This window comes from Salvia splendens, chromosome 18 (genome assembly GCF_004379255.2).
Source record: "Salvia splendens isolate huo1 chromosome 18, SspV2, whole genome shotgun sequence".
Classification (NCBI taxonomy): Eukaryota; Viridiplantae; Streptophyta; class Magnoliopsida; order Lamiales; family Lamiaceae; genus Salvia; species Salvia splendens.
In genome coordinates this window covers 21,837,067-21,861,626 of record NC_056049.1, presented here as the reverse complement: position 1 = coordinate 21,861,626, position 24,560 = coordinate 21,837,067, and the positions used below count along the sequence as shown (strand labels likewise).

Here is a 24,560-nt window from a genome sequence, read left to right as displayed (position 1 = left end):
ATCGCGTAGTGGGCGACGAAACGGCGGTAGTAGCCTGTCAACCCTAAAAAACCTCGCAGTTGCCGTACCGTTCCCGGCTTAGGCCACGCCGTCATCGCCTGTATTTTGGTTGGGTCGGCCTTGAGATGGCCTTCGTCAATGATGTGCCCTAAATACTCCACCGACATACTACAAAATGAACACTTCGAAAGCTTCACGAAGAAGTTATTAGCATGGAGCAGTTCCAGAACGGCTTCCAGGTGGCTACTATGCAGCTCAATGGTCGGGCTATAAATCAAAATGTCATCGAAGAAAACGATAACACATTTTCTGAGAAGTGGCTGGAAAATAGCATTCATCGCCGCCTGGAAGGTGGACGGTGCGTTTGTCAACCCGAAAGGCATCACGAGAAACTCGAAATGCCCATCATGAGTTCTAAAAGCGGTTTTGAAAATGTCGTCCCCGTTCATTCGAATTTGGTGATACCCCGAGCGAAGATCCAACTTAGTGAAGTACCTAGCACCTCCCAACTCGTCAAATAGTTCTTCTGCCGTAGGAATGGGGAAATGATCCGGCACGGTGGCCTTATTGAGGGCTCGGTAATCAATGCAAAACCGAAAAGTGCCATCCTTTTTTCGGATCAGCAATACCGGGGACGAGAACGGGCTGTGACTATGGCGAATGATACCCTGTTCCAGCATATCGCGAACCTGCCTTTCGATTTCCGTCTTCTGGAAGTAGGGGTACCTGTACGGTCTAACATTAATCGGCCGTGTACCGGGTAGGAGATGAATGCGGTGATCAAACTGCCGCGGCGGGGGGCATGCCACGAGGCTGTTCAAACACCGCTCGGTGTGTGTTTAATACCGCGAGAATTCCGTTCGGCAAGCCCGGAGGAAAGTCCTCCCTGCTGCTTCCCTCCACTGCCTCAGTGCCGCTGTCAATCGGTACAATCTCATAGAACTCGTGGTCCGTTGGTTGCGTCGTTAATGTGTATAACGAGTGAAGGGATATTTGTTTTGGCCCCGGCATCAAGCCATGTAAGAAAACCGGTCGCTCCCCGTGAGTAAATTCCAACGTTTTTCTGACGAAATCCGCCGACACCTTCCCCAGCGATTCCAACCAACGCATTCCCAAAATCACATCTGGCCCATGGTGAGCGAGAATATGGAGATCCACCACAAATACGTTGCCCTGCAGCGTCAGCTTGGTGCCCCGCGCTATGTGGGTGCAGAGCAGGGATGCTCCGTTACCTACCAACACCCGGAATGGTCTGATGGGTGTTAAGTCCAACTGGAGTATTTCGGCGATGCGTGGCTGGAGGAAATCCAATGTCGCGCCTGTGTCGATCAATACCCGCACGTTGGTTACGCCCAACGTGCCATGTACAATGAACGGTTTCGAGCTCCCTCGGCCATCCAAGGCGTGAAGGTGCGATAGATCAGCCGTAATTAGTTCGTCCTCCGGCACTTGATCCCCCGCGGTATCCTCCTGCAGGTTGTCAGCATCGTCATCCATATAGCAAAGAAGTTTGACCTTACAGACGTGGCCTGCGACCCATTTTTCAGGGCAATGGTAACAAAGCCCTCGGCGTGCCCGCTCCGATTTCTCGGCGTTAGACACCCTGATTGGGTATACCCGTGCCTTGTCCGCGTCACGTCCCTGAAGTTCTTGCGGCTGTGGTCCAGAAATTGGGGTCGAACCGGGGATCGGGGGGCCCTCTGCTCCTTCCCTGACCACTGGCGTCGCGGATATGGCGACGGTTGGTGCGGTCGCTCGTCTTGTGTTGCAGCCAAGCGCAATGCCAATGCCATTGCCTCCGCTAATGAAACCGGGTTCTGCAATTCGATCTTCTCTTGCAAGGGTTGCTTGAGCCCTTGGATAAAAATAGGAATCAGAGATGACTCCGATAAATCGGTCACCCGATTGAGGTACCGTTCGAACGTTGCGTGGTAGTCTGCTACGGTAGACGTCTGAACCAGCTTGGCGATCAGACCCGTGTAATTTCTGAAGCTCTGTGGGTCAAAGCGATGTCTGACGTCGTCCAGGAACTCCGGCCACGTTACAAAACCATTGGTCTCCCTATAATTGAATATCCATTCCGAAGCGGGGGGGTCAAACAGCATCACTACATAATGCAGACGCTCAGACTCCGGGATCCGTTTGTGATCGAAATAATATTGTACGCGGGATATCCAATTTGGCGCATCCGCCCCGTTAAAGTGGGGCGCGTCCATCTTCAAGCCGGAAGAGTAATCGGGTCCCTGGTGGGGAAAACGCTCTCGGCGCTGAGGCGGGTCCCAGCAGGAGACACCGCGATCCTCGTGCGGATCCTCGTCCCAATCGTCGTGCCTCTGAGGTGGATCCCAATTGTCCCGACGGCGACCCGTTCGATACTCCGTCACATCGCGCCGCTGTGAAAAACGGCCTCCTCCACCCCGATCACCGCGACCACCCCGAGACGGGCGTCCCCGACCTCGATCCTGGTGTCGGTATGAACGGTCAAGATCCTCACGTACTGGCCGACCGTGCCCTCGATACTCCTCCCATTCGTGTTCGGCATCGTCCCAAACTTGGGTGTGATCAGCCGCTTGTGGATGCGGTCGGCGCTCCAAGGTTTCGACCCGACGGTCCATCTTATCAAAGCGTTCATTTAACTGCGCGAACCCTAGCGTGATCGGATCCGTTGATTGGGACCGACCCCCTGACTCGGCTACCTGGCGCTGTGGCGCCGGCCCTAGATGTAGTGCCGACGACGTCTCGGCTCTCGGGTAATCCGAAGCCATCTGATTTCGCCGGTGTTATAGATGTTGAGTTACGGGATGAAAGCACCAGTTGTTACAGACGTGCTCCGTAACAATTAGTTATCTTCCTTCTCGTGGGAACTAGCAATCAACCTGGCGACAATCTCGGAGGAAGATCACGGGTTTTGTTGAGTTGTGGACGTTCTCCACTCAGCAACAAAGTTACGATAATTCGGGTTTCTTGGAATGCAAGATAGGTTTAGGGAAAATATTTCATTCATAAAATAATGTGTTGATGAAATACCCTATTTTATACTAGAAACCCTAGGGCGGTTCGACGTATCCTAATTCATCCGGGAAAGAACCGCAAAGAAAACCCGAACGGGGCTTATACATCAGGCCCGACTCAACAATAAGTAAATTAATGTTTCAAAAATACTAAAACATAAAAGGAAAGAAATAAAAAAAAGAAACAAAACGAATCGGCTAATTCTTGAACTTGTTCGGCGCCTTGAGCTTGTCTCTCGGCCTCAAGGATCTCTTCGACACAATCAATTCTTCACTTCGGTCATTCCCGCACTGCGTCGTGCTGCTCGGCTGCGTCGTGCTGCTCGGCTCCGGAAGCGCTGCGTCGTGCTGCTCGGCTGTTGTCGCCTCCAGCTCGGCATGCCGCTCTGCTGCGCCGTGCTGCTCGGCTGTTGTCGCCTCCAGCTCGGCATGCCACTCTGCTGTTGCGTCTGGTGGCGGGGGTCTCGTATCAACCATCTCCGTCCGTCTCCGCCGCCTTGCTTCTGGATAAACCCTAAAGCTCGTCGGTCAGTCATCGCCGCCGGTCAACTCCGTCCCTGTCCGCGAAAGAAGAGAGGTCGCTTCTCTCGGTATGCTCTATCTTTCTGTTTCTCTTTGGATTCCTGAACTTCGCAGCGCATCTGGTAGCTAGTTTTGTAGACTGCAGTCGAGGTCGAAGGTCGAAGTAGTTGCAGGTGGAGGAAGGGGGGCGGGGGCGGCACCGTCGAATTCCTCGTGACTGGAGTGAAATGATAATAATGGAAAGATGAATGGTGAGAAATGGGAATATGATAAAATAGTATAAGACATGTGGCGCTGCCAAATAGGAGTTCACTTCCAAATAGGATAAAAAATTATACATAGGCTAGTCGAGCTTCACCTTTGACCCGCTGTAGGAAGAAGTAAACGAATTCAAAGTTCATGATTTTAAAAACTAGTCTTAAAGTTGATGGGAAAAACTAGAATTCAGGAAAAGTTTATGATTTTAAAGTTCAAAACCCCTATTTTTTTATACTCTTTTCGTTCATTACTAGTTTATTTTTCTTATTTTGGTCAATTTTTGGTACATGACTATTCATTAAAAAAATTTGTTCATATAATGAATCTTAATATTCACATCAAATTCAATTCTCGCAACTAGAACTAATCAAGACTATACTATTTCTTTAAATGTTTCAAATCATAAAATATATAGTACTTATTAACCCAAGTGTGGTGAAATAATATTTATTTTTATATGGTAGAGTAGCTCTAATTATTCAAAGTCGTATTAAATATGATGGTAGGGACGGGGTGGGTCTACAAAAATTAGAGACGAGAAATTAAGAATAATAATAATGAAAACAGAAACATAGAAATGTGTGAAGCACGTTTCTAATCATTTCAATCATCTTCATTTACTATGTCACTTATTATGCATTGTTCACCTTAATTTATGTTATCATTTTATATAATATCAAATCAAATCATATAATTTACATATGTATTGAGTTTGTGGCGGGCTTCGATGATAATAATTAAGCGTGACCATAATAATTACAAATACTTTTTAATGTCTTTCTCTCTTAATATCTTTGTCCATTTCATAAATTGTCTTCTTCATCTCAAAATCTTTATAAACGTGTCAAAATTTCATAGAAATCGATATTTGTATCTCTTTTTTTTCCTGATTCTTTTAATTCAAATGTCAAATAATTAGTATAACTCTGATTGGACACGAATATGTTTGCGTCATTTAATCAATTTCATAATCGTCTCTGAAATGATAATACAATTGATAAATAATACTTTCGACGTGGATTAACACAGAATATGATGCTTTTCACTAAATAATTTCGTTGACTAATTAGCACAATTAAGGTATGACTAATCAACCATTTTCAACCGGGCGTGGGCATTTCCCCGAATTTATTTGGATTTTGGTAATTGATTCTTGCATCACAAGTATTAATATTTAATACTATAATCTTTTGTTTCTGATTTTTTAAGTTTTTTTTAAATAAAAAATACAAACAACAGTCCATTACGATGCTTTAATTGATACAGCAAACATTTGATTACTAGTAGAGCATTTTTTATATATAATAATTGAATTTATTTATTCCTAAAATAATAGTAACAAGCATTAATTGAATAATCGGCTACTTTCTAATCAATTAATGTTAGACTTTTCTTATTTCTCAAGTTAAATCCGATTTAATGTGTTTTTCCTATCCCCTCATTTTATGGTCATAATTCAAATCTGTCGAAACTTCTTCTCATTAATTTCAAACCTTCAAGTAATGTACTTACTACATATAAATAAACTATTAATATTAATAAATATTTTATTGTTGGATAATTAATAAATATAATACTACCACAAACGGAAATAGCACTCGAAAATATTAACCACTGGCTTGAAGAAGAGCTCTCTATTAACCAACCAAATAAAATTTGATCACTCTTCCAAAAAGGGAAATAAAAAATAAAAAAGAAAATAACAGCCATTTATAAAAAAAGGATTTTTGGCTTTCTTCTTTTTGCGGCCGGTCGCCTCTGCTCTCAAATTCATCTCACCATTAACTCCTCGCACTCTCCGCTCCTCTCTTCTTCGTCTCTCTTCTTCTCTCCCTCACACACACACACACACACACACAATCCTCATTTCCATTTATAGATACAATATATACACACACCTCCCTATTTTCAAGAAACGAAGCTGCTGAATTTCAACAGAGATATCGTCAATTATCGAGAAAGAGGGTGAAAGCTTTGAAATTGGAGAGAATTTTGGGTTCCCTTTTCGTTCAATTGAAGAAGGGGTTTGTATTTTGGTGAAATTTTTCCATATGTAATGCATCAGAAGAAATCTGAAGTACAGATCGGAACAGAAAGCAGCGGCGTCTCTTCCGATTTCAACCCCACCCCACCCCTCCCCCCTTCCTCCCTCACTCAGAAACACAATCCGCCGCCTCCTTCCCCCAATCCCGCCCTCCAAATCCTCATCAACGACGACAATCAGCACCACGACCAGAATGACCCTTTTACCCCCAAGCCCACCCCCTTCAAGCGCCCCCATCTCCAGCAGCACCAATTCTCCCGCTCCCTCGCCAAGACCCCCACTCTCTCCACCGCCCTCCACCGCTACGGCGTCGACCCACCTCCAAAATTCAGCCTTTTCCACAACCGCTCTCAGAAGTTCTTGACCCATTTCCACCACCACCTCCGCCACCTCCGCCGCCGCCTCCGCCTCCACCTCCGCGTCATCCTCCTCCTCAGCCTCCCCTTCTTCTATTTCCTCGTATCCCACCCTTCCCGCTCATTCATTCTTGATTTCCTATCCGCCTTCGCCTTCTCCGCCGTCCTCCTCTTTTCCCTCAATTTAGCTGTCCCGAGGCTCCCCACGATCAGGTTGTTCCTTGCCAAGTCCTTGCCGATTAAGATAAACGCCAAGGACAATGTCAGCCGGCCGCATTTGCCCGTGTTTTGGTCAATTGGTTCGAGGCAGAAGGCCGATAAGAAGGCGATTTCCGGGTGCTATGTGCAGGCATACACCAATGGGGATGTCTATGAGGGTGATTTTCACAAGGGGAAATGTAGTGGCAGTGGAGTGTATTACTATTACATGAGTGGGAGGTATGAAGGTGATTGGGTTGATGGAAAATATGATGGCTATGGGGTGGAGACGTGGGCGAGGGGCAGCCGGTATAGAGGGCAGTACCGGCAGGGCCTTAGGCATGGTTTCGGAGTATATAGGTTTTACACTGGTGATGTTTACGCAGGGGAATGGTCTAGTGGGCAGAGCCATGGGTGCGGGGTTCATACCTGCGAGGATGGTAGCCGATATGTAGGCGAGTTTAAGTGGGGTGTTAAACATGGTCTTGGACACTATCATTTCAGGTGAGAATGGTGGCATTTTGCTCTGAATTTTGTCACATTTGACGTGTTGCATCATTGCTTATGTTTTCTTTTAATGATCATTCAATTTGGCATGGTTGGAACTATCTGTGTTTCTCAATATTGTTGCTAAGTGTTATGCACCTTAACTGCATTACTTCTGGACTGAGTTTTATCTACCTTTTGATGTGTTGTACTTGAATTGATATGATTTATGTTAAAGTAATTGTCAAAATCTGCTGCCTTTTGGAAGTGCACAAATCAAGTAATATCTTTTAGCCAATTCCCCACTTGCACATTCATCCCTTTCTCCTGTACCTGAATGCATTTACTGACTTTTTTGCTGATCATTCTAAATGAAAGAGAATGTAATGTGTGATGTGAAGAATTGGAATCATTTTGTTTTATGTACATTATTTGTCTTGCTAAAAAAGTGCAGATATTAACTTGTCCCTTGCATAGCTGAGCTTGCTAAGAAAGTTAATATCTGCACTTTTTTAGCATATCTGCATTATTTAGTAGCTCTTGTGGAACTCACTTTGCCTTATCTGAATCACTGTATTGACATCAATGCTGTTGTTTGCAGGAATGGAGATAGATATGCTGGGGAATATTTTGCAGACAAAATGCATGGATTTGGGTTCTACTATTTTGCAAACGGCCATCGTTATGAGGGTGCCTGGCATGAGGGGAAGAGGCAGGGGCTTGGAATGTACACTTTCAGAAGTGGTGAAACTCAGTCGGGCCACTGGCAAAATGGAATTCTTGACATTCCTAGCACACAGACCAATGTATATCCCGTTTCGCCTGTTGCTGTAAATCACTCTAAATTGCTCAACGTTGTTCAGGTAAATTCCTTAATTTCGATTATTTATAGTAATATTTGTTTTCTATTTCAATTATATTTGTGTTATTTGATTTCTTATCAGCTGAGGTATGAATTCAGAGTTGATTTAAACAATTAATGTAAAATGTTAAGTAGTAATATCACCTCTAATTAGTTTTGTATCCAACCACCAGGAAGCTCGACGAGCTGCAGAAAAGGCGTATGAGGTGAGCAAGGTGGACGAAAGAGTGAACAGGGCAGTAACAGCAGCTAACAGGGCAGCTAATGCAGCAAGAGTAGCAGCTGTCAAAGCTGTGCAAAAGCAAATGCATCACAAGAGCAACAGCGATGACATCCCGATTCCCATCATGTAAGACTGGCCGCTGGCCACCAACACCCAGCATAACGGATGACTTATATCAGAAAAAAATAACAAAAAGAAAAGATGGATGGTAAACTGACAACGCCTCCAATTTAATATGTTCCCTCGTTCAAACATCATGTGTTTTTCTAAGTGAAACCTGAATTTCGAGCAGCTCGTTGGCACTGCAGAGAATGGGATTGCTCTCCCATGTTCATCTAGCTTCTATTTTTCTCTTTTCATTTTCTTTTGTTCCTTTTCTTTTTTTCTTTTTGGCTTCTGTAAAGTTCAAATAGGTATATATATGATTGAGGGCTGGTGCAAAGGGAAAACCCTTACTCAAGCAGCCCTGTATGTGGTGATGATGTAACAAATGAGAAAACTCGAGAGAGAATGTTGTAATATTTCTACTTCGAAGTGTTGGCTTCACCATTTGCTTGTCTCTCAGTTATCAGTTTCTCACTAGTAGCAGAATTTGTAAAATTTTATATTTTTAAGTGTGGCATTTGGTATGATGAAATGGAATAAGGTAGAGATACGAATGATGGTGATTCTTGAGAAAAGAGGCATTAAACAAATGATGAAATGAAAGTGGAAATAGCTCAAAATTTATTTCTACCATTAGGTCTTATAGAGACATAGAGACCATGTTTCCTACTTTTCTTAAGACTATTTTCTTGGTTTGGAATTCATGCCTTTCTGTTCTTCATCAATTTCAATTCATCAACATTGCTCCCATCAATTCATGCCTTTCCTTGGTACAGTGACAACAATCTCATGATGACATTTTAAGTTAATAATACCAGTAAACAAAACTGGAAGTAAAATCAAAATGACTGCTAAATTTCCAAGAATTTTAGCAAAAAAGGAATTTGGAAGCAAGTACATATAGGTGGCTAAAAAAGCTCACCAAATCTTCAAAGTCTAGCTACTACTTCAATTGAAATTATAACTCAAAGGGTGGGAAATATGACAAAAAAAACAAACTTGCACTAAATTTAACTCTCAGTTGCCTCCCTCAACCTTCTGATGGTGCTCCTCACGGTCACAGCACTGGCAGTGCTGAAACACAGAACAGAATATAGATTAGCAAATTGAAGCAACATAACAACATTAAAGCTTATCGGTAAAGAATGTTACTTCATGGTGTAAGCACCGCCGGCCTTCACTTTGCCACAGTCCTTGCATCCCCAGATGCCAACAGCCTGTCTCTTCACGGCGTACTGTTGTGGAAGAAGTCAAATTAGAAAATACTCAATCAACCAGAGCAGTGTAACATTTTTGTCATTGAAGAGGATAACACTTTGTCGTGTTGAATCATACCTTTCCGCAGAACTCGCAGAAGTACTTGCTGTGCTGGCTAACTTCCATCTTCTTGATCTGCTTCCTCAAACTAGCACCATATCGGGTGCCTGAAACGCAACGGAAATGCATCAAAACAGGTCCAAGCAATCAGAAATATAAGAGTTCAGCATCATTGCTTGCATAGAAACACCTAAATTTTAGCCAAATTATCATGACATACTAAATATCAACACATTCTCCAATCTACATTATTGCGAATTAAGACAAATTGGCAATAAACATGAATGCAAGAATACATTCATCACCACAAAAACATAATTCTCACTCAAATAAAACAGAACTGCTCAGGAAAAACAATTAAGCCTATAGCATACCGTATTTCCCGACGATCCCGACCTTCTTGGTTCTCTTGGCCTGCACATAGCAACGAATCCAATCAATAACACAGATAATGGATGAAAACAACCGGCAATCAGTTCAATGAGAATCACAATGAACTAATCGCAAATCACATTTGTCATTAACAAACACCAACTACAAAATGCGAATTTTCATTTCATAGAAATAACCATAATTATTTGACATTGATCCATGAAAACATATCGTGGAAACCATCATGAAAATATATAATATGACTGAGAGCGTCCTATCAAATATCAGATTCAATGTAAGTCGGCTCAAACACAGAAAATAGGAAAAAACAGCAATGGCTTTGCACCGAATACTCCACACATTCAGATAGCACAAATTCACATCAGAGAGATAAACAGAGAAAGCTTGCCATTTGAAATTGGTGAAACGGCCGGCGAGACGAGAGGAAAGCAAAAACCCTAGATTTAGCTCCGCGAAGAGAGAGACGGAAACACTATTGGTGCTCTTATATGAAGACGATATATATTCTTAATTGCATTTTCCACCCCAAACCTTTTGCTTTTTTCCGGAAAACCCCTTTAAACTTCGGTTCGTCGAATATTTGCAATCTTTAGAATTTTTAATTGGTTTTCGGGCGATTTTCACCAATTTTTATTTATTTCTCTTTTGAATTTCCTAGTTTTTCATTATTTTCTGATTTTTAAAATCTGTAATTATACTGCAAAAAAATTGGATTAATACCATAGAACTGGTGTGACTAATTCTTGTTTAGCGTAAAAGATGATTTGGTTAGAAAAATAAAGCTATGATCTATTTAATTCACACAACCAATCATAATCGATGAATGAAGATTCAAATTATCACAAGATAATAGAAATCTATTAATGATCCAAATACAAAAAACATAATTATTTTGTTGGATTGCTCATTTTTCAAGTTAATAATTGCAAGTCAATACAACTACTACATGCTTCAACTCCTAGGATTATTGTTTCAACTGGCCACTCATATGAGTTCACATTGAAAAGTCCAACAAGTTGGCATAAGTTTCCGTATAAATAGTGACTCTAGCCTTGTGAAGAAACATCTCACGTTCACAACCAAGTACTCATCTCCACTTATATTTCACTCTCTAATCTTTACTTCTAACTTTCAGTATTTTATCATTGCATAGAATTTGTAATATGACTACTTGTCTTATTAGTACAATGAAAATATTTGGTACTCCCCATCAACAGAATAGTGGAATTTTTAGCTCTCTCGACGGTGGTTTTTTACTTCTATTTGCGGAGGGTTTTTCTACCTAAAACTTTTGGTATCACGCTCTTACACTCTGTACCCCTACATATTTAAATATACTCCCTCCGTCCCATAAAAACATGGGCATGAGAAGTGGCGAAGCCAGAAATTTTGCGGTGGGGGGCCCGAAAAATGAAAATTTTTAGCTTTGCCACCGTTAATAGTTGTAGGTATCTCTCGATGATTTTGTCATCCAAATTAGTCGTAGGAAGACCATTTTATGTTTTGCCTTTTTAATCATTTAGAATTAAAAAATCTTAATAAATGTATATTAAACAAATTTAATCTAATTGATAATAACTGATATAAGTATTGTGTGATGACCTTAAAAATAATTTTACCTACTAATAATATTAAGGTTTTCATAAGTAAAGCAAATTGTTTAATTGTACATATTAGAAAATTTTGATAAAACTATTAATTATATTACAATACTAATACAAAATACAAAATGGAGTTTAAAATACAATATTGTATGACGTACTATATTTTACAAGCCATTGAACATATAAAATCCTTTCAAACTTAGAATTGGGTAAAAATTTAAAAATAATCTTTAAAGTCATTGGGTAAATATAGATAAGAAATGAATTAGTATCATCGGACAAATATTTAGAGCACCCACAACCGTGCTCTTGCCAACGAGCACGGTTATGGGCCTTGCCCCACTTTTTCTGTCTGCTCTTGGGCAAGAGCACACCACCTACAGCCGTGCTCTTCCGCAAGGACGAGCACAGGGGTCCCACCATTCTATTATTCAATTTAAATAAAAACATTTCCATAATATTAAAATTCATTAAAAAAACCGAAATAATATTACAAATTATAAATAAAATAAAAATTACATAATTAAAATCCTAAAAATAAAAAATTACATGATTAAATTCATAAGTGATCGAATTTCGTCCAAATGGATGATGAAAATGTGTATTTATAGATGGTTTTGGGATTAATTTTTTAAAAAAATTCAAAAAAAGGTAATAAAACGACTATATTTTTGGGAATCCGAAAATATATATTTTTTAATTGTTGGTATTATTTTCGATTTTTTTAAAAAAAAGAAAAAAAAGAAAATGCCAACGGCCAATAGAAACACGCCACGTCGCCCTGCTCACTGGCACGGACGTGCTCACCGTCATAGAGCACATCCGTGCCAGCGGCAAGGCGCAGCGAAGGACAAGCGTGTCTTGCCAGCGGCAAGGACGGACGGTGAGCTTGTGCTCACCGTTGTAGATGCTCTTAAAAGCTACATAATGGGGAAGGATATGAACCCAGCACCTCTCCGAAAACAAAGGCTGGTATACGAGAATGCTTGCCAATTGGGGTATAACATAATATGGTTAATGTCTGTGAATATCTATATTATAGCATAAACTCAAATGGCTAGGGCCCAAGGGCCCCTGCCCTAGGCATGCACACGGTTCGAAAACCGGCGGTTCACGTTCAAGATTTCCTTGAACCTGAACCGGCCCGCCAAGGTCCCCGCCGGTTCCGGGCCGGTTCGGTGGTTCGTAATTTTTTTTTGTATTTTTTATTTATTTATCTATGAAATGTGCGTAAATAAAATTCAAAAAATCATGATGAAAATTGCAATTTTATTGAGATTACAAATCACAAAAAACTTGAAGTCTTGAAGTCTTAAACAAAAAATTTAAATACAACGAGACTACTAGTCTACAACGAAGCTAATTAATTTTTTTTTAAAATTAACTCTTATATAAGGGAGGAAATTACAAATAAACTCCTATACTATAGATATGAGGAAATTACAACTGATCTCAAGAGAGCTCGAACTAGGCACCTCATACAATAATGTCTAAGCTCCTTGCCACTAGGACAAAGGCTCTGGACTACAACGAAGCTAATTACTAATTACAAATTACAAAAAAGACTTAAAGTTTTGAACAATAAATTTATAAGTATATATACTCTTAGTCGGCGAAGGAGATGTTTCTACATAACTAAATTGAGGACACCTTTAGCAATTTAACCTTAAATGTTGAGTTTAGTCTAACAATAAACAATTATAGTAGAATTGCCAAAGTTTCTCGGATTTAGCCTTATAGAGAAATCTATTTCACCGACTAGAGTATATACAAATACAATTATTTAATTGTATTTGCATATTTTTAAAGTATAAAGGAAAAAAGACTTGAGCTCAACTTAAATTTAAAATTTAAGTTGAGGTGCCTACGTATCCCCAATGCTCATTTGCATTAGGGAATCAAAGGCCACGTAGTTCTCTTACCTTACTTACCTATTTGGATTGGCCGGCGGTTGATGGTTGACCTACGATTCATCCCCGGTGAATTCTTCTTGTGATTCCTCTTGGCGATCATCCCAATCATTTTCTTATTCTCTGACGTCAGCTTTGGCCCAATCATCAAGTAACATCACATCTTCCATATTTTTCGCGGAGAGCTTACTTCTTGATTCATCCAACTCACGTGATCCAACACTGAAAGCGGACTCGACGGCGACAGTGGAAGCCGGAACCGAAAAAATCTCTTTGGCCATTGATGCAAGTATGTGAAAATCTTTTTCGTGTGTTCCCCACCAATCGAGGACGTCGATTTGGGAGGGAGGAGTAGGACCTTCATCACCAAAGGAAAAGAGTGAATCGAAATATAAATCTAACTCACTTACCATACCTGAGGATGACCTTCCGCCGGTGTTGTAGCTGTATAGGTCGGCTAATTGGGATTGCGCGTCGGGGTCATCATAATCAGTTTGAAATGATAAGCCAAAGTTATGTTGTTGATGAGGGGTAGGTCTTCTGACTTGGTGGGTACTGTTATACTTGGTTTCATATTCGGTGTAGAGAGCACGCAAGTTAAACTCGAAGGTTTGTTAGATAATTGACCGGTCTGGGAGGTTTATTTGAAATGTTTCGGTTAGGTTTACTCCCCATTGGTCATTGGTATCCGCTTGCAATGCTTGAAGTGGAACAAGATCAATAGAACTCAAATTGTTATAATAAAAATCTAAAATCCTGGAGGTACCGGCTAATTTCTATTTTGGATCCAAGACCTTTGCAATCAAAAACACCTTTGGAATCTCACTGAAATACTTAAGCCATTTTTCAATCATATAATATAAAACATACATCAATTCAGGAGAAGATGAAGCATTTTTCATCGCAGTTTTAAAACCAAGTGATATATACATGCAATGCTCTAAAACACGAACAACAGTGCAATAATAAACACCAAATAATTCAACAGTCGCATTTTTGAAATATTTGAACAATTTAAATAAAGTCACGCTATGATCCCAACAACTATGCGACAGATATAAATCAGAAACAGGATAGGTTCTAAAAAATCACACAGAATCTTTATGTGTCAAAGTAGAATTCCATCTGTGAGACACATCTATGGTAAAATTCGTATATCTTACCGTCTTTTGATGGCAATACTTCTTCCAAGCTTTGCCAATAGGCGGCTTTTGATTGATTAATCTAACTGCAGTTCTAATATGACTAACATGCTTTTGCCATAATTCAAGCGCATCTTGTACACATAAATTCAAAATATGACATATGCATCTTTGATGAAAATACTTACCACCAATAACCGGAGCACAAGCCGCAATCAAGTCATTAATACTTGCAGTGTTAGCAGTTGCATTATCAAAACCAACATAAAATATCTTATTGCATAATTGAAATTCATTCAAAACTTGAATAATTAAATAAGCAATTTCGGGTGAAGTGTGTGGTGTCTCAAATTCTCTAAAACCAATCAAACGCTTGTTCAAAGTCCAACTATTGTCCACAAAGTGAACCGTAATGCTCATGTATGAATGTCTATTAAAACAATCAGTCCATACATCTGAGCAAATGTTCACTTTATGTCCCAAGTTGAGTAAATAACGTGATAATTCAAAATTTTTCTCCAAACATTGTCGAACGGTAGATCGTTGAATGATCATTCAACCTACTCTTTTGACAGCTACGTTCAAACCACTTTGCATAGTAATCTCAAATTTTTTTGTCATCATAAACATTAAAAGGAAAATGTTTCATTGCGGCTCATCTAGTCATAACGTCAGCAAAATATTTAGGATCATATTTATAAAGAGGCGTACCTGACGAACCTGAGCCACCGGGTTAGAAGTTTAGTTGGGTTTGGGTAGAGGCAGAGCCACATTCTACCGGATGCTTTGTCACCAAATGAAGACGGAGGGTGCCATATCCCCCACTACTCGCAAATTTGTAGACTTTATCACAATAGTTACAATATGCATGAAACACCGATGTCTCTTCTTGAGAGAGCGGATCATTAGGACTTGGAATTACCACTGAGACCTTCTTGTAGTGTTTAACAAAAATATCAGATTTCAACGATTTTTTAGTGGGTGGAGGGTGAGGCATGTCCTCATTTCCGCCGGTGGTAGACGGAATATGAGAATGAAATCTATCATCATTGTTGTCCGACTACTTTGATCTTGAGCAATTCCTTTGCCCCGATCACCACGTCCCGGTCCACCACGAGAAGAAGACATAATGCAAAATGAAAGTAGTATGGAATATGAAGTATTGAATAAATGGCAAATTACGAACACAACAACAAATATAGTAGTAAACAGCTTGAGCAATTAGAGAGAATGAGGATATAGAATAGAGAAATTGAGATTGATAAGGAAATCTTTGTTAACACAAGAATGGGGTGAGTAAAAATGATGGGGGAAGTGGGGTATTTATAGCAGTAAAATTGGAAGAAATAAAAAAAATTCAAATTTTAAATTTCTGCCGGTTTACCGCCTGAACCGGCGGTTCAGTCCACGGTTTCTGACGGAAATCGCCGGTTTCTGATCGATTTTCAGGCCTATACACTACCACCTATACGCTGCCACCTGAAAAGGTGCTGAACCGTCGGAAACCGGCGGTTTACGTCAGAAACCGCCGGTTTTTCTGCACACCTAACCTGAAAACCTACGCTCTAGTCGGAATCCTACCGTTGGAACCGCTGAACCGTCGGTTACAGTTCACGCTTTTTTTGAACCTGAACCGGTCCGCTTGAACCTCCGAACTGCCATCCGGTTCGAACCGCCAGCGCCAGTTCTGATTCCGGTTTGTGAACAGCCGGTTAACCGGCTGTCCGCTTCGATTTGTGCATGTCTACCCTGCCCCATCGTAGCTCTGCCCCTGGGCATGAGTATGATACGAGAATTAAGACAAAATTAATAAAGTAAAAGAGGTGAGGAGAATGATGTGGTAAAATAAAAGTGAGGAAAATAGTAGTTAAAGTAGAGTTAGTGGATATGATCTATATTATTTAATTGATATAACTAACTAAAAATGGAATGTATATATTTTTTTGAGATAGACAAAAATGGAAAGAACATATATTTTTATAGGACGGAGGAAGTATAAAACTTAGCAAAACGAGGTTAAAGATGAACGAAAATTTTCTATGATGAAAACCATAATTAGTTTTCTTGATGGATGAAATTTCCTATGAGGAGGCTTTAAAGATAAATCCATTATTACACAATGGTCTTTATTTAACATCCGTTTATTTCTCTTGTGCTTCTTGTATTTAAATAGATTTATAAATTACTTTTTTATGAAAGAGTATGTGTGATTTACTGATAATAATGGTGGATCTATAAAATTAAATTTATGATGATCCGAATAGAGTAAAGAAGGTCGTCTTTAGTGAAAAATAGAGATAGTATGACGGCTATCACTAGCAATGAATGATAGATCAAATGACCAATATTTTGGCACTTCATAGGTCGAAAGTAAGGTCGTCTGCCCTATCATGAATCCAATTAGACGCGGTGTAAAAATCATGGCTAAATATCATCTATCATGTTAAAAAATATATGAGTAAATGGTGTTGACATTGTTTTCATATAATTGCAATTCAATGTCAATCTTTCTCTCTTCTATATCTCATCATATCTATGCGCATACAGTTCACAAATTGCATAGTTGAAGGGTTCTTTGGAGCATAGAGATTAGCAATGAGTGTTTAATGGTTTAAGTTGAAACTGAATAAAGTAAATATTATATAATAAGGTAAATAAATAAATGAGAATAAATTAATAAAAAAAATAAAAGAGATGATTAAAGATATACTACTTCCTCAGTCTCTCTGTCCCACTTTTTGTACTATATGATTAAAGAGATGAGAATATGTGTCCCACTTTTATATATTAATTTTATAATAAAATGTGAGACCTATTTATCATATATAGTAAAAAGTGAAAGTGAAGAATTAATCGGAGACGGAGGAAGGATTACCAAAATGATGTGGGCTTAGCTGATTTAATAATTGAACTTATTTAATTAAGAGCCCAAGTAAATAACACGAAAGCCCAAACATGATAAAACAAACCCTTTCTTCTGCGCCTCTCTCGTTCTCATTGTCTCTAACGTTCTCTTCTTTCTCACCTCCCCCAACGTCTCTCTTTCACTCTCCGGGCTCCCCGGTCTCGTCCGGCTACTTCATCAGCCGCCGACGCCACCCAACCACGCGTCCAGCCGCCGCTGCCGGAGCTCCAGCAGAACAGAAACAGACGTCCGTTGGAAGGAATAAGAAGCCATGGTTAAGGCATACCTGAGGTACGAGCCTGCGGCGGTGTTCGGGGTAATCGTCTCGGTTGATTGTAACATAACATACGACAGCTCCGGCAAACACCTTTTAGCGGCGGCGCTCGAGAAGCTCGGACTGTGGCACGTCCGCCAGGGAATCTGCACCAAAGCACTAGCGCCTACACCTTCCTCCACCTCTCGCGGCCCCAAGCTCGCCGTCACCGCCATCGCCGCTTCCCTCTCTTCCCTGGTATTGCTTCCTATCGGTTTACTTCAAACCACTCATCGCTTAACTTCTATTTAGAACTATGAGCTGAATCTGATTACTACTTAGATCAATGCGTCGGCGTTTGGTTTCCGGTGATAAAGTATTTATACATGAATTAAAGATTGGAACTTTTAATAAAATTATGAATGAATGAGTTCACACACAAACTGTTAATAAATTTTAAATATTTTGTTTCAAGTTAGTTGTTGCAGAAGTTAATAAATATTCTATTGTTAATTGAAAATTGAAGTTATCGGTATGGCAGTTAGCTTTCAATCCTAGCTTTCCGGCAGGTTAGCTTCGGTCTTTGGGTGATTGTTGCAATCCATATGATTCATTTTGACTGATAACATCGGGGAATGCTGTTATGTTGGAATAATTATCAATGGAATTTGGTTTTCAGATTGCAGCTGGCTATGCCGATGGTACTGTAAGAATATGGGATAGTGAAAAAGGAACATGCGAGACCACTCTAAATGGACATAGGTCTGCAGTGACAATTCTTCGGTACAATAAGCTTGGATCTTTACTTGCTTCAGGGAGCAAGGACTGTGACATCATTTTATGGGATGTAATTGGCGAAACAGGTTTATTTCGCCTCCGAGGGCATCGTGACCAGGTTTAAGTGCTTTCATGAGTATATCATTATATGGTCTCATCTTGAATTTTAAGATGGCATTTTCTCACTTTTGCTCTTTCTCATTTTTGAAATAGGTTACTGATCTTGTGTTCCTAGATTCCAGTAAAAAGTTGGTCAGCTCCTCAAAGGACAAGTTCTTGAGAGTTTGGGATCTTGAAACACAACATTGCGTGCAGATAGTTAGTGGTCATCATAGTGAAATTTGGTCAATTGATATTGATTCTAGTGAAAGATATTTAGTGTCTGGGTCAGGTGACTTAGAGCTCAGGTTTTATTCAATTAAGAATGATGCAGCTGATGGAAAAAAAGACCCTGAAAAAACTGCGTTGGATGTTGAAAATGGAAATACCTCTGTCGGAAACAAATGGGAAGTTTTGCAGCATTTTGGTGATATACAGCGTCAGAGCAAGGATAGGGTTTCCACGGTGCGGTTCAATAAAGCTGGTAACTTACTGGCCTGTCAGGTTGCTGGAAAAATTGTTGAGATATTTCGTGTTTTGGATGATTCTGAATCGAAAAGGAAAGCCAAAAGGAGAATCAACAGAAAGGAGAAAAAAACTTCAAAAAATAAGGCTGAGATAACTGAAAATGGAAATACAGATATGGAAATTGAAGAGAGTAGTGAGCTCATAGTTACAGTCCCTGACATCTTCAAGCCTCTTCAGCCCTTACGAGCTAAGAAGAAGATATGCTCTATAGCCTTTTCTCCTATAACTGCAAAAGCCTCGCTGGGAACTTTAGCATTGTCTTTAGACAATAATTCATTGGAAACTTATTCAATTGACAACGATTCTTCAGAAAGGACAAGTGCAATTGAGCTCCAAGGACATCGTTCTGTTGTTAGAAGTGTAACTCTTAGCTCAGATAATACTCTTCTGATGTCCACAAGCCATAGCTCGATCAAAATATGGAACCCTAGCACCGGGTCTTGCCTGCGAACTATTGATTCAGGTTATGGATTGTGTGGCCTCTTTGTACCTGGTAATAAGTATGCAGTTGTAGGCACAAAAAAAGGGACATTGGAAATAATTGATGTAAGAAGTGGTACTTGTGTTGACATAGTTGAGGCTCATGGGGGTGATGTCAGGTCTATTGCTTCAACACCAGATGGTTTTGTCACTGGGAGTGCAGACCAGGATGTCAAGTTTTGGGCGTATGATTTTACACAGAAACCTGGTCAAGTATGTTTCTTATCTTGTCTTGTTTCATCCATCAAATCTTCTGCTGGTTACCATACTTTATTACATATACATTCATATATGATATTTGTATGTTAGTTTTTCATATGCCAGTAAATGTTCATAATCATGTCTTTATTATTTTGGTTCTACAGGATCATAAACATCTGACAGTATCTCCAGTGAAAAATTTGAAAATGAATGATGATGTTGTTGTAATTGCTGTCAGCCCAGAGGGCAAACATATTGCAGTTGCATTGTTGGATTGCACAGTGAAGGTTTGATGACTCTTTTAAGTTGCTTATGGCATATTGAATTCTCTTGCATTTCCACCTCAAACAGAGTTGTATTTGTTTGCATGTCATAGATGATATTGAATGCTCCATTTATAGATAAATCTTCTGGTTAGCTAAAATCTGTATCCTTGGAGTTAATACATTTACTAGTAATCTGTGTATAAATGAATATTTTTGTCAGCGTGGCTGTGGTTTCAACCTTTTGTATCTACACTCTCTATGCTTCAGTTTTGTTTGTGGCCTTATTCCTTACGTTGGTACAGGTCTTCTTTATGGATACCCTTAAATTTTTTCTCTCACTGTATGGCCACAAGCTGCCCGTGCTATGCATGGACATATCTTCTGATGGAGATTTGATTGTTACTGGCTCTGCGGACAAAAATCTGAAGATTTGGGGTCTGGATTTTGGTGACTGCCATAAGTCCCTTTTTGCTCATGCTGAAAGGTAATGGCACTTGGGAGAAGTTTGTCAAGAAGTCCACTTTCACTGATTATATTTTCCATCTCCTGATATATTGTTTGGATTTGCTAAATCAGAATTGCTATTTTCATTGCAGCGTTGAGGCAGTTAAGTTTGTCAAAAATACTCATTACATGTTCAGTGTGGGAAGAGATCGTGTAGTGAAATATTGGGACGCAGACAAGTTTGAGTTGCTTTTAACTCTTGAAGGTCATCATTCTGAGGTCTCTTGTCTTGCAATCAGCAATCATGGGGATTTTCTGTTAACAGGATCTCTTGATAGATCTATTCGCCGTTGGGATCGTACTGAAGAGCCCTTTTTCATTGAGGTAGTGTATTTATTTAATATTTAGTTAATATGTTTATTTTGGTTGGATTATCTAACATAGTTTCATTGTTAGACAGGGCCTGATCTATGTGAAGTTTATTTGTAGCTCCTTGTCTTTGTAAGACAACCTAATTTATGTGACTCATTATGTACTTTGCAGGAGGAGAAAGAAAAGAGGCTGGAAGAGATGTTTGAGACTGACACTGATAATCCATTCGAGACTAAGTATGCCCCTAAAGAGGAATTACCAGAAGAGGGGGCTGTGGCATTAGCAGGGAAGAAAACTGGAGAAACTGTAACAGCGGCAGACTCCATTATGGAAGCACTGGATATAGCAGAGGAAGAACTGAAGCGTATTGCCGAACACGAGGTGATTATGTTTTTTTTATCATGTGATTGTACAAGTAAAGAATGGATTCGCTTGTACTTTAGTCTAAGATTCATGTGTGTATGTGTTCTTTTTCGAATGTCATCATGATTCTTATTTATATTTTATTTTCAGGAGAGATCAAAAGGAAGGGCAGCTGATTTCCAGCCAAACATTCTTATGCTTGGCCTTTCTCCGTCTGAGTTTGTTCTGCGTGCAGTATCAAGTGTTCACACCAATGATTTGGAGCAGGCGTTACTAGTAAGTTTAGTTGGTTTTGCTTCTGTTTATAAAATTTTGTATGTTCAAGTATGTTGACTGTGTACTCATGTATTATCACCATGTTTACTTGAAGAGGAATTTATCATCAATCATCTCTTAATATGGTATTATGTGTTCCTCGTTTGGGGAGAGAAGTATAATCTGTTTCTTTACTCGTACAATTTCTCAGGCTCTGCCATTCTCCGATTCCTTAAGGGTTCTATCCTATTTGAAAGAGTGGATTGCTCACCCTGAAAAGGTCAGTGATCACTGGAGCAATGATCAATCTCTGATGGCTGCTTTCCTGATATTACTACCATATGAATCACATAATCACTTGGAGTTGTTTCTGTTGTCAGGTTGAGCTTGTTTGTCGGGTTTCAACTGTGTTGCTACAGATCCATCATTACCAACTGACCTCTACTATCTCCGCCAGGCCCATCTTATCTCTTCTCAGCGACATCTTGCACGCAAGGGTCAAGGTAATTTTTGAATAAAATCTGCTCCAGCAAGGTGCTTTTAAGCTAATTCTGAACAAACTTGATGTTTATGTTTTGCCAGGAATGCAAAGATACATTAGGGTTCAACTTGGCGGCAATGGACCATGTAAAGGTAGTAAGACCTGATCGATCGATCCCCTTATTATTGATTTCAATAGCTAACAATAAATTGTAATTTCTCTCCCAGCAATTGATGGCTGCAAAGTCTGATGCACCGTTTCGGGATGCAAAAACGAAATTAATGGAGATTCGCGCACAGTATGCCCACCATGCGTTGCAAACAAGAGAGCAAAAAAGAAAGAAGAAGAAGCAAAAGAAGGTGGATGACGGCCACGTTTGGTCGTGATTCTTCGGTAACAGGTAGATGTTGTAGCCTTATGGCCAAATATGTCTCGTTCAAATGAGCATTCATTGTGCAAGTATATTCCTCTAGATTTATGTCACTGTAACTGGAGAATCTGGCCTTCTGCTGGTGCAGTTTTGTTTGTCTGCGTTATGAGAGATGAATTATATTTATGCTTTATGAATTATATGATCTGGCATTTCAAAAGGTTTGTGCTTTTATCCCTCTTTAATTGGAGTTACTAAGTTTTAATTTTATGAATCAAATGATTATAATAAGTACAAGTATTTTCATCATGGAATTATTGAAATAAGTATATTGGTATTTCATACGATTGACTCTAATAAGTACAAATATTTTCTTCAGGAGGAAAATTTTCGATTTCTGAAATTTCCTGCAACTCATGAAAAATGGTGTCAAGTCATGATCTATTTTCTAAATCATGCTAGTTTGCTAGAATAGTCTTATGATCTTTGACTTATTATCAAATATTGAAAGATAATGTTTTAGGAAGTGATGCTTAAGCTAGACCAACCTCGGGGTTGCCAAATGATTGTTGTTCATCCAATGCCCACACACAGTTTAGTTCACAAAATAACCTGTCAATCTCTTTTTCATAATCTGTTTTTTCCTCCTGTTCTGGTATCTCGTCTTCGAACCTGAACTTCAGTGGAAGAGTAGTTTGCGTTTGAGATGCAGTATTTAGTTCACTTTGCAATACAGCATCCGCAAGCACACTGCATAAATCTGAGATCAAAATAACTTGGTAATATTAGCTATAAAATCTTTCATGTACGATGTACATCAAAGAAGGGAAGGAAGATGATCGAACTTATTTTGATAGAATATTTTTTATAGTTATGATTTGACTAGCTCTTTTTGAAATAGATATGTTGTTATTCCCAAACTAATCACTTTATTACCCTTGACTTGTTTCGATAATACTTTCTTTCTCGTCATTGGCAACTCCGTTTTATCAGCCATATCTGTAGCCTGAGTCTCAGCAGGATCATGTGAATCTGAATCGGCTCTTTCATTTTTTTCCATGGCATCCACGTCACTACAATCATAAAATATCTTTTGAGTAGGATGGAGGAACATCCTCATTTGGTCCGGTTGGAACCTTCTCTTCACTAACCATGCGCGTTAATATATATTCTCAGCACACAGATGTGAATCTGAAGTTCCTGCTGCTTCATTTCTTTCCTTGGTTGCATCATCACTATGAAAATAACCATCGTTCGACTGGGAATGAAGAGCTGCCTCATCTGCTCCAGTTGGCATTTTAGCCATGTCTGTAGTTTTAGCACAAGCATATAAATTCGAACTGTTTAATTCAGCACTTCCCATAGAATCATCAGCACTATGATTGTAACCGTTTTGAGTATTCGACTGCTTTGAGCATGTATCTTCACTCAAGTTATTCCTCACTATCAATCCCTCTTCTGCATTCGTTTCTTCGTTCTGTTCACGGACTTTGCCCGCCTCAACGTGCAAGCTCACCAACTCTATGTCATTGTCAGAACTCTCCACTTCAAAATCAGTTGAAAACCCAACGAGACATTGCCAACTTCTGATGCCTTTTTGATGCTCCTCGTCTTTGATCGAGTCCGCTTTGCAATACCTAAATCCATGTCCTGCTTTGCACTATACGAGCCGACTTCAGAATATTGCAGAGATGTACTGACATCATTACCGTTGGACTCAGTGCGCGAGGAAGAGCAAAGAACTTCGTTTGAGTCAGAAATTTTTCTCATTTTTCTGTTTCTATCATTCTTTTTAGAAGTGGAAGCAGTATGTTCTTCATCTTGTTCTTGACATGCTGAGGGCCCAACCTCCAAAACAAGTCTTCTCAAATCCCTAAGCTCGGACTCATCATTGTTCACTATAGAAAGAACTGAGATGTAAAAACATAAATTGTCACGCATCCTTCGAGCAACATTAAATACAAACTGATTATAGGTAAGCTATAGCAAAAACAAGACTAATAGCGAAACACTAAACTACTGGAGTAAAAGAAAAATACCCTTCTGCTTCTTTATCTGGATCGTTACGAGTCATACTCTGTCTTGATCTCGTGACACGCACTTGGGGGACACGACACATGAGGTCCTGCGCTAGCTGCTTCTCTCCCCAAAGCTGCAGCTCTTTCTCATAAAATTTTGTGAAGTTCTGTTGCTTCCGCCCCTTGTTTTGCTTCACTTTGATTTCTTATTCTTTCCATCTTAACGTAGACGGAATACGATCATCAAACACATTGAATTGTCTTGCAACGAGGTCTGTCTATGATGTACCACATAGTTTTTGCAAAACATTGAGGCA

General features: G+C 39.8%; 3 protein-coding genes across 3 annotated transcripts; 2 read left to right on the top strand and 1 right to left on the bottom strand.

The window, feature by feature from the left end:
* Window positions 1-3,502: 3,502 nt before the first annotated feature.
* Window positions 3,503-8,506, top strand: LOC121777267. Its single transcript, XM_042174458.1, has 3 exons — window positions 3,503-6,893; window positions 7,477-7,738; window positions 7,911-8,506. The coding sequence occupies exons 1-3, from the start codon at window positions 5,848-5,850 to the stop codon at window positions 8,088-8,090; spliced, it is 1,488 nt and encodes a 495-aa protein (XP_042030392.1). The 5' UTR covers window positions 3,503-5,847; the 3' UTR covers window positions 8,091-8,506.
* Window positions 8,507-8,899: 393 nt separating this feature from the next.
* On the bottom strand, window positions 8,900-10,268 carry LOC121777268 (60S ribosomal protein L37a-1). Its single transcript, XM_042174459.1, has 5 exons — window positions 10,164-10,268; window positions 9,757-9,796; window positions 9,401-9,489; window positions 9,218-9,300; window positions 8,900-9,139 (listed from the first exon to the last, which is right to left on the bottom strand). Exons 1-5 carry the CDS (start codon window positions 10,164-10,166, stop codon window positions 9,076-9,078), a joined length of 279 nt encoding a protein of 92 aa, XP_042030393.1. The 5' UTR covers window positions 10,167-10,268; the 3' UTR covers window positions 8,900-9,075.
* Window positions 10,269-17,428: 7,160 nt separating this feature from the next.
* Window positions 17,429-22,445, top strand: LOC121777521 (WD repeat-containing protein 3). The gene is made up of 12 exons (XM_042174805.1): window positions 17,429-17,847; window positions 18,269-18,484; window positions 18,580-19,686; window positions 19,839-19,961; window positions 20,243-20,424; window positions 20,537-20,768; window positions 20,928-21,137; window positions 21,270-21,395; window positions 21,586-21,654; window positions 21,755-21,877; window positions 21,957-22,007; window positions 22,083-22,445. The coding sequence occupies exons 1-12, from the start codon at window positions 17,608-17,610 to the stop codon at window positions 22,239-22,241; spliced, it is 2,838 nt and encodes a 945-aa protein (XP_042030739.1). The 5' UTR covers window positions 17,429-17,607; the 3' UTR covers window positions 22,242-22,445.
* The last annotated feature ends 2,115 nt before the right edge of the window (window positions 22,446-24,560 follow it).